The sequence below is a fragment of the Lupinus angustifolius genome, chromosome LG07 (genome assembly GCF_001865875.1).
Source record: "Lupinus angustifolius cultivar Tanjil chromosome LG07, LupAngTanjil_v1.0, whole genome shotgun sequence".
NCBI lineage: Eukaryota > Viridiplantae > Streptophyta > Magnoliopsida > Fabales > Fabaceae > Lupinus > Lupinus angustifolius.
The window spans coordinates 11,188,634-11,199,495 of record NC_032015.1 but is presented as its reverse complement, the minus strand read 5'-3'; the positions used below and the strand labels follow the sequence as shown (position 1 = coordinate 11,199,495).

Genomic DNA, 10,862 nt, shown 5'->3' with positions numbered 1-10,862 from the left:
AAGAGAAAATAATATAATTATTATTAATAACGATATTTCTGTGTACTATCAATAGTATCTTATCACTCTGTGGGTAAGGAATTAATTTATTTCGTAATGTGTGACTATCTCTTCCAATAAGTATCTAAAAGAGGAATCGAACCTTGACATTTTTGTCTTTTTACGATTCTAGCGGGACTTTATATCACTTAAAATATGTCCCAAATCACGTCATAAACTAATGAAAATATGTCAATGACAATTAAAAAAATTAAATATTTATTATTTTTTCTATTTTTCTTTTATCGTCATTGGTTTAGAACATGGTTTAGGACATACTTTGGGACAATAGATCCAAGACTAATTTTTCAACTTGTTTTCCTCCCAATAATGGAGAGAAGACATAATGGCATGAGTCCCACCATTTTTTCTCTTTCATTCCTTCTTTTCATTGCAACCAAACAATATAAAAGATTATTTTCCTTCTTTTTTCATTTCCCTCACTTTCTTTCCTCCCTTTTTCACTCCAACCAAACATATGTTGAGGATAAAATAAAGTATATTGAGATTGACTTTCAGTTTGAGTTTATATATACTTATGATCCCCCATTTATTTTATAAACAAATATATCTCTTAGTGACAATGATCTTAGAGAATAAATGATATAACTTTGTTTAACATGAGATTTCTATCAAATATCACATACTATGGAGCCAATTTCAAATAATATAAGTGTCAATGTATCTTCATTATTTTTAGTTCCTTAAGAAATGCATCAATAATTCTAACAAGATGTTGATTAAATACACAAAAGATAATAGTGACTTCATAATCAAATTATATGCACAAATTTACAAATGATCAATTTATCATAGCTAATGTATAATTAACTAAGAGTAAATTACACCAACACCAATTGAAATTTAACTTAATTACATTCATCACACTTTTCTTTTTTTGTTTAAAGGATTATACTTATCTCCTGCACGGATAGCTAATTAGTCTAATGTACATATAAATTATGGATAATTTGTATACTTGCAAAGAAGACATGATTTATATAATTTTACAAAAACTTTTGTGTGTTAGTATAATCTACTTTAATATATATATATATATATATATATAATATTTAGCTCTTGCAAATTTGGTTATTAGAGAGTGGCCTATATATTCATTATTAAAAAAATATTCTTACATGATGATCCACTTTCAAGTTATTGCTTAGGCAAATCCCTACCCTCATGTCTCCTCATTTAACAATCCAAATTCTCTATATCAAAAAAAATTATATTTATATACCTCATTTAATTTCTAATTAATTATCATACTAACATATTCATTTAGATATTTGACAAAATATCTTGAGATTGATATAAAGGTATATAAAACTTTTGGTATAAAAGATTTGTATTTTTCATTTAAACCATGCATAAGGTAAAATAAAATGTCAAACACATGACACATGTAGCAGGGAAATGTTTATTTTACACCCAATCTTGAAAGAGTAAAAACAACTAGATTTAAAAAAGGAAGAGATAAAAGAAAATGTGTGTTTTTACCATACGGGTAATGGGGTAAAGTATCAAATTACTAATACAGTGGGTAAAATATTTTTGAGATAAACCATAAAGTATGTTTAACGGATTATCCTAAATAAACTCAAATTTCGACGGAAATCCTCTATCTCATACCATGTTACTAAACTTTGTTTCGGTCCGATCAACTTTGAATAAGTAATATAAAAATGTGTCATTTTATTTTAAATTTTATTGATGTGTCAATTTTTAATAGGCGGAGATAGAGAATTAAGATAGACTTTGGGACGGGTGTTCTTGTTGCTCAAATTTAGTTAGCTTTATCCATTTTTTGTTTAAACATTATAAGTTTGTCGGTTATTATAGTTGTAAACATGTGCTTGATTTTTTTATGTACGTTCTTGTCTGTCAAAACTCTCCCTCAGTTGTCGTCAGCAACATAAAAGGAACATTAGACGCGTGAGTCTCTCTCACTCAACAGTTATAACACTAAATTTGTATTCACTCTCTCTCTCTCTCTCTCGTTCATCAACATATTCACTTTTTCTCCTCACAATCATATACCCTTTTTCCTTCCCCTACTATCAGATTCTGATCATCAAGTTTTTATTTTTCACTTTTCTTTCTCTTCACTGTCACAATTGGTAAGCACCCTTTTTCTGTTATTTTTCTGGGTGTCTTCCATTTTTGTTAGAAGATTTAATAACATGAAAAAAATTCAAACTTTTTCTTGTCCTGCTTAGCAACTTTTGATAGTTTAATTATTTTTAAATTAAATTTTTTTGGATGGTTTAGTCTCAACTGTTGTTAATTCTTTTACTTTTTCTTACGTTCTAGTTTACATCAATTTGAAGAACAAAACAAAACCTGCAAGTAATTTTTAACTTTTCTCTCCCCTTGTTGTGTTATATTCAGCTGTTTGTTGCTATGGATTCTGTGGAGAGGGTATCAGAAAAGTGCTTAGATTCTCAATTATGGCATGCTTGTGCTGGTTCCATGGTTCAAATGCCACATATCAACTCAAAAGTATTCTACTTTCCACAGGGCCATGCAGAACATGCCCTTGGCAAAGTAGATTTTGGGAACACACCAATTCCCCCACTCATCCCTTGCAAGGTTGATGCTATGAAATTTATGGCAGACCTTGGCACTGATGAGGTTTATGTGAAGGTGAGGTTAACCCCTTTGAGAGAAAATGAATTTGATTTGGAAGATGATTGTTTCAAAGGGATTAGAGGAGTTGTTGAGAGTCAAGAGAAAACATCTTCATTTTCCAAGACATTGACTCAATCTGATGCCAACAATGGTGGAGGGTTTTCGGTGCCGCGCTACTGCGCTGAGACTATTTTCCCAAAGTTGGATTACTCTGCTGACCCTCCTGTTCAAACCATCATTGCCAAGGATGTGCATGGACAGTGCTGGAAGTTTCGGCATATCTATAGAGGGACGCCGAGGAGGCATCTTTTGACCACCGGATGGAGCAATTTCGTGAACCAGAAGAAGCTTGTTGCTGGTGATTCTATAGTGTTTTTGAGGGCTGACAACGGCGATCTTTGTGTCGGGATAAGGAGGGCTAAGAAAGGGATTGGTAGTGAGTTCATGTCATCCGGTTGGAACAACAACCAATTGGCACCTTTATTATTTGGCGGTGCGAATGAGAACAAGATGTTGATGAGGAGAAAATATGGTGCGGAATTGATGGGAAAAGTGGCAGCTGAATCCGTTGTTGAAGCTGTGACTTGTGCTGTTAATGGTAGACCATTTGAGGTTGTTTACTATCCAAGGGGTAGCACCCCTGAGTATTGTGTTAAGGCCTCTGCTGTGAGGGCTGCATTGCAAATACAATGGTGTTCTGGGATGAGATTCAAGATGCCCTTTGAAACTGAGGATTCTTCTAGGATCAGCTGGTTCATGGGAACCATATCTTCTGTCCATGTTGTTGATCCCATTCGCTGGCCTAATTCGCCGTGGCGGCTTCTGCAGGTACTAACCATTTAGACTATAAATCATTTGCTACTTGGTCCCTGATGTTTAATTGCTTGAATGTTGTTATCAATTGATTCTGCTAATTGATAGTAAAACTACATCTTTGATTGTTAATTACAATGAACTTAGATCTGTTTCTTGGATTCCTTCATTTCTTGGATTCCATGGTAGTTTTTTTTTTTTAAAAAAGAAGCTTGTAATATACTGTTCAGTGCTGCAAAAGAATGTAACAAAGTTTACAGTATGTCAGATTGATATGAATTTTCTGATACCAAATCAATGTTTGTTTATCTTCCTTATTTTTGTGGCCTTTTTCCATTCACTACTTGTGACATGATACTGATTTCTTTGTTGACTATATCAAATGTTAAGCCACTTGCAGTATATTTGTTACTATACATAGGACTTAAATGTTTTTGACAGTGAGCAAAGAAACAGTATACTTTTTAATAGTATCTATGGTTAAAGTACTTTTCATTAATAGTCAATGCACATGGCATGAGTGTAAAATCACTTCAGGTGTGTCTGTTCAGTACAGACATTACTCCCTGGCAAGTACCAACACAGTTAATTGAATGAGTTAATTGGATGTGACAAGTGCCACTCTTGATTGAGCTTTAAACATTACTATAGCTACATATTTCAATCATAATTTGCTTCTAATTTTTTTTGGGTACTATTTGGTTTTATGTTTTCTTAAAATTATTTACATTGCTCTAATTTTCTTCATGACATGTTTTCAGGTGGTGTGGGATGAACCAGATTTACTCCAAAATGTCAAGTGTGTAAATCCTTGGTTGGTTGAGCTAGTCTCAAACATCCCTAATTTCAACCTTTCTCCATTCTCGCCACCAAGAAAGAAACCGAGGTTTCCGCAGACACCAGATTTTCACCACATCAACCAACTTCCAATGCCGTCATTTTACAACAACCGTCTCAACCATACTAACTCTGTATGTAACATTCGAGGCAATAGTTCTGCAGGCATACAGGGAGCCAGGCATGCTCAATTTGGACTGACTCCATCCGATTTCCCCTTCAACAAACAGCAAACAGATGCGTTGTTTCCCGGTGCACTTCCATGGCTTAATCGTTCATCACAACCTATTAGACCTCCTCATGACGCCTACAAGACTGAGAATAATGTTGATATATCATGCTTGTTGACTATGGGAAATCCAGGCCAGAGTTTGAAGGAACCCGTTAAAGCGAAATCACCTCACATCTTGTTGTTCGGACAACTCATACAAACTGAACAGCATGATTCTAACATCATGTCCACTAGTACAAACGAGAATAGTTCAACTAACGCTACTTCGCGAAAGACTTCAAATGCTTCTGACAGCTTGAGTTCAGACTTACTTCAAAATAGTCCAATGGAGAAGAATTCATCTGATGAAGGGTCTCCCCAGTACAAAGATCAGCAAAAATCTGATCTTCGAACCGAAAACGTTAACCGATTGTGTTTGGCAATGTGACAAGTGAGTGACTTTCAGTTGTTGTGCCAGTGAGTTCTTGAAGGCATCAGAGGCTAATCATTGTTACCAATTTCAGCAGCTAGTCATAGCAGTAGGATTTTCCTTTGCTGTATAGGACTATAGGTGTTGTTTTCCCTTCTGCATAGTTTCTACCTAGGTGCAAGTTAACAAAAAAATTATCATTTGGTTCATAAAAAATGTTTTATAACAAATCTATTACAACTGAACAATGGCTTTTATGAGTTTAAGTGATAATATTTTTGTTAACTTGCACCAAGTTTTCTCTTTTTCTGCTAGATTGAGGTGTAGATGAATACCTTTTTCTTCCTATTGTGAGATGATATAACTCAAGAATTTCTGTCTTTGAAGAAATTTGCTTTTTTACTTGTTTCAATGTTTTTTATGTTTCTTTTCCTTTTTGACTTTTACCTACCATGTGCTAAGATAATAAAATAGTGTTACTTAGATATATTTTCAATATTATCTCGACTAGGTGTCACATTTAGTGATATAAAAAACATTTTCCATCAACTAAAGACACTAATGAAGTTGTAATTATTGTGACTTTAAATATTGCGAGAAGTAATATTAAATTGCAGTCACAGCATTGACATATGCAAAAAAATCCTCTGACTTTATTTTTTATTCTGAAGTCCTTTTGTAAATTAGATAAGAGGGTTTTGTTTCCCTTATATTGTGTTTGGTTTTTGCAGTGCAAGAAATGGTCAATCACTCTTCTATTTTTAGTTACTGTAAGATCATTCAACTAATCAGCAATTCCTGTCCCAAATAGAACAAAGAACTTTTCTTCCACTTTTTTGGCTTCTTCTTTGAATTTCATTGAGGTGTGACCCACATTTTGATTACCATACCTATAACAAAGTTTCCTTGGTAATTGGAACATTAAGACAAGGATATCTTTATAAAATGGAATACAAAGATTATGGTGAATAACTGAATAACTTATTAAGCTGAAGTTGATAATAACAAGAATGCTGGCAAGTGGCAACACAACATGAAGTAAGAGATATGTTGTCGCAGATCTTGTCTCATACGCTGTCTCATGCCACTGAAAATATATCATGTTAATTAAATTTTCAAATTTTCATTATTATTGTTGGTTTTGCTTTTTATTATCATTGGCGTGAGACAACATATGAGAGATATTGGGGAGCATATCTCTGCTCCACAACATCAGCATCCAATGTGGATCTTAATTAGGTGAACACCTTGTTGTAATCTCTGTTGGCTGTTTTCCCTTTATCCCACTATTGGACAAAAAACCGTGTGCCTTAGGTTGAAGAGTATCTAGTTTAAGAAGATACTTTATATATAACTTACTACTCATATTAAACATTTGTCTACTCAAATAAACAAATGATAATGGTTTCAAACAACTACCAAATGTTTGGCAACAATATCAACTAGTAATTTATAAAGGTGATACAAACCTATTGCAATAGTTGTTTTCTTAGCCCATATACTGTTGGAAACAATTTTCAATATTAATTATGGTACGGTTGAGTAATGAATAAATCATTTACTTTAAGATGTTTTATCATATGGTTCAAAAATGTACAAACAGACTATTAATTACGTTGTCCCTTGTATAAAATAACGGAATTCTCTATTTGGTATTTTCACTTACCAATCTCGAATTACACCATAATAAGACTACCGCTGCTAACAGGCTAAATGGAATAATATAATAGACATTCCAATCCCAAATTATGCCGCTGTTGCAGGAAAGAGTAAATGATATACCTTGTGATCTCAATTTTAATCTCATGTGAAAAATTATTATAATAGGAGTGTTACAAAACATAGATACCAAAAAGTCAACAATACAACTCAATTCAACTATGCTGTTATACCCTCCAACATCGCCATAAGATGTGGTTTTGTGTTGGACAAAGATTTTGTAAGCGTGTAAATGTCAATGCTGGCTTCATGATAGGGTTAGTTGGCTGTCCCTATCATGTGGATCAGTGTTTTAAGTTAAGGTACTATCAATCGAGATCCAAGAGTTTCATAGTTATCTTCATAAGTCAACCAAATAACAATGTTCGAGTATGTTTCTTCAACAGGTCTTTATTTGTAATTGGCAGGAAATAAAAGATGGTAGAACATGGAACTTCGATATTCACTAGCTGTTGTTATTGGTTGTGTCAAACAAGGTATTTAATGAACAATAAAACGTTAGTCTAGTTGTATAAAACATTATTATATCAACATGGTCGAGAGTTCGATATCTGTAAGTGATAATTGTTATCAACCTCAAAAGAGATTAGTTTCTTATCTAAAAAATAAGAAGATACTTTTAGTAGTACAAAAAAGCTAGTATCTTAACAAAGTAAAACAACATTTTGAAACATGGATATAAAAATGTAGTTAAGTGAGGAGAGGAAGAATGAAGATATAAATGTAATTTAGTGGGTTCAATTTAAATGTATGAAATCATTTTTATAACATTTCTATTTACCTCGGTCCTTAACCATTTTAGAGAGAAATCATACAGCTCAAATCTCAACCATTGATTTAGTTATTAAATTGAATAGTGAAAGAAAATTGACTGCTAACTAACAAATTTATTAGGAAAATGACCAAAATAAAAATGTAATAAAAGTCAACAATTGCATAAGAATCCCACCTCCTCCCATCTTATTCACTCTTATTAATACTAAACAATTATCATATCAGCCAAACTATATATATATATATATATATATATATATAAAAGAGTAAACTGATTAAATAGCATATGAATTAGTTATATATTATAACAAATATAATAATTTTAAATGTAAATATTATTATATGTAACTTATAATTTGTGTTTTGAATTGATTTATTGGTTGATCATCTTACAAACAATTACCCCATTTAAGGGTCCAATCCTTAATGTCTCATTTGAAAAACATGAACTTTTTTTATTTGCAAACTAATTTTGAATGGTATGATACGACTTAATTATAAATATTTTCCAGTTTCAATCAATTTAATTAAATGCACAATATAATTGTTATATCATATTAGTATATGGACTGAATTACTAATTTTTCAGTTGAACCCAAATATACCATATATAATATTTATAAGTACATCTCTTATTCCTTATTCTTACTTCATCATAGTTACTTTTACCCTCTAATTTTGACCACTATCAGAAACATAATTGTCAACGGCTCTAAGAATTATTCCAAAGTAGAAACCACATCAACCACAATAGTTATGTTTACAAGAGTTGGCCCAAGATTAATTAACCCAGACCATTAATTTAGGCGCCACTACTATTAAAATCAACTCAAATTTACAATAATATATTAATTATAATGTATATTAAAAACTAAATAATTAGTAAAATATTGATGCATCCCCTCTCTTATTACCTTAGAAATAGTTTATATACATGTTTCTCTTCTGATTGCTAATTTGATTTTAAGATGAAACTTTAACAAAAATTGAACAAAGTCTCTCCTATACTTTTTTTCATGCATCATACTTAAACTAAACTTAAGGAAAAGTAAATATGTATGTAACACTTAACTCCATCACACTAATTTGAAAGGCCTTTAATATGAAGATTCTAACACAGTTCCATTTTATTTATTGAATTGAAAGTTTAAAGAAGAGAATATTGCTTCATTTGAAGTCCACAACATGCCATAAATCTCATGATAGACTTAAAGGTTAAAACACTTACAAGTTACATAGTCAGAGACTGTTCTGTCAACATCATTGGCAAAGTAATTGAAAATTAAGTATAAAACTCTTACTATTGGTGTAATCTAAAGTTCATGTAAATCCTTGGTTTGCACATATATACACATTGCAATGACAGAAATTCCCCTCCTTACACCTTTTTATCTACGCAACATCTTTTAATTACACACAAATATCTAATTACAAGCTACTGAGTTGTTGAGAAGCTTCATCATGAAATTAAACTTAATATCTGGTGAAGTCTTTGGTTGAGGCCACTTTGCTCCTTCAGGCACCTTGATACATTTGAAACCTTGGCCTTGGTACAACTTTGTGGCCATAGGATTGTTCAAATCACAGTGCAATGCAATAGCACTACACCCCCAGCTTCTGGCCTTGGATTCTGCATTTGCTATCAATTTCTTAGCTATTCCCTTCCCCCGAAAATTTTCGCGAACGGCCACATTTGCTATGTATGCAATTCCAGTCCTAGAATAAGAATAACAATGTCAATTGCCAATGTACAGACATAAAGATGAATAATTTATTTAGAAATCAGATGTTGAAGCATGAAGATACACTCACATAAATGAAAAATTGAACACTATAGTGTCATCAGGCCTAAAGACAGATAACTCATTACTAATCAAAGTTCCAAGAGTCATTGTTGCACTCACCTTCTTCGTCGCCCCGGCCCCTTTCTCGGTAGAAATTCTGCAAAATTGTCTACTGTTAATATACCAGCAATATATCCCTTTTTGTGGCTGAATTTACCAACAAAACCACCCATCTTGGAATCTTCACTCTCAAGTAAAAATGTTTCATCATGTGAGCTGCCAATAACAGCAACCAAGTAGATTCTTTTGCAATATCTTGGCCTAGCAAGTCCTGTTAAAATAGCTGCTAACATAGCCAACAATAATCTATCTATTCTCAGCAAAAAATCTAATGGGAAGGAAAATTCAGGAAAGAAGGAGCTGCAATGAATCTCTGCCACTTCCCAATAGTCCTCTAACTTCGCCTCGCGGACAATAATTTCGGGAGACATGGTTGGGAAATAATCAACAACTTGACTAGCCCTGCAACATCCTGCATTCATAAACCAAAGTTTTTTGACTCCTAATGATAGAGATGTTGACTTAAATTTAAGTACTTTTTCAGTCTTTCAGGATTTGTTTATGAGTTCGGTTTTGTAGGTGAATGAAAGGATTCAGAGTCATCTCACATATTTTGTGGCTCTGAAGTCTTCAATTTCCCTTCACTCCCCTCCAAAAACCAACTCGTAAAAACAATGATTAACTCAAAAAGGGTTGATTGGAATTATATATGAAATGGACAAGGGGTATTTTCCAATAATTTTTGCAAAATGAAATAACCATTCTCTGATACTGAAACTAGCAATAATGGCAGCAATCAGTTTTCTTTTGTGAAAGAAATTACAAAATCATGATTCCATGCAATACGCATAGAAAATCTTCTGTTCTAAATTTTAATTATGTTCCAAATAACATAGCTATTTTTCACCCTGATTTTTTGGCTAGCCTTGCACTAGATAAATTTCCAAATTCCAATTGCAAACCTTCAATCCACTTCATCTTATAACATTTAAAGGGTTTGATATAAATATGCTACAATAACGAATTCAACAAGCCATATTACTAAAAGTTCCTTGTAACAATAAAGAACTTAGAGTATATAACATTAACCATGAATTGTATAAAGAAGCACCTGATTGGGAGAAAGAAAGGAGAGAGCATTGATTAGAGGATGGTAAAAATTTGGTTAAGAAAGAGGTTGGCTTCTTAAAGATAATATTAGAATGTGAGACAATGAAGGTATTTAGAGAATTTGATGATGCTGGTGAAATTCTCAAAGGAATAGACAGCATTTCTCAGAGTCTCACTCCAACTCCCTCTATTTACTTACTTACTCAAAGTATACTCAAATTCCAAGCTTCTTACAACATTCTTACAACATAGAGTCTTGAGATATTTAGATACATGACAGGGACATGAGAGGCTCAGAAATTGAGTTATCCATATTCATTACTAACATGGGTATTAGATATTCCTACCATGGTGTCAAAAAATGGGTATTCTAATTAGTTTTATTCACCTTCATCAAATACATTTATTGTTGCAACTATGTCTCACAACAATGGTATTGAAGCAAAAGTAG

General features: G+C 32.6%; 2 protein-coding genes across 4 annotated transcripts; one reads left to right on the top strand and one right to left on the bottom strand.

Moving 5' to 3' along the window:
* Window positions 2,060-5,376, top strand: LOC109352329 (auxin response factor 18-like). Of its 2 annotated transcripts, none has more exons than XM_019594262.1 (4): window positions 2,060-2,162; window positions 2,434-3,501; window positions 4,248-4,982; window positions 5,027-5,376. In XM_019594262.1, the coding sequence occupies exons 2-3, from the start codon at window positions 2,446-2,448 to the stop codon at window positions 4,980-4,982; spliced, it is 1,791 nt and encodes a 596-aa protein (XP_019449807.1). In that variant the 5' UTR covers window positions 2,060-2,162; window positions 2,434-2,445; the 3' UTR covers window positions 5,027-5,376. The 2 variants fall into 2 exon arrangements, with proteins under 2 accessions (XP_019449807.1, XP_019449806.1); XM_019594261.1 differs by having other exon boundaries at window positions 4,248-4,999; window positions 5,033-5,376.
* LOC109352328 lies at window positions 8,647-10,624 on the bottom strand. Of its 2 annotated transcripts, XM_019594260.1 has the most exons (4): window positions 10,413-10,624; window positions 9,475-9,773; window positions 9,362-9,432; window positions 8,647-9,173 (listed from the first exon to the last, which is right to left on the bottom strand). In XM_019594260.1, the coding sequence occupies exons 1-4, from the start codon at window positions 10,570-10,572 to the stop codon at window positions 8,882-8,884; spliced, it is 822 nt and encodes a 273-aa protein (XP_019449805.1). In that variant the 5' UTR covers window positions 10,573-10,624; the 3' UTR covers window positions 8,647-8,881. The 2 variants fall into 2 exon arrangements, with proteins under 2 accessions (XP_019449805.1, XP_019449804.1); XM_019594259.1 differs by having other exon boundaries at window positions 9,362-9,773; window positions 10,413-10,623.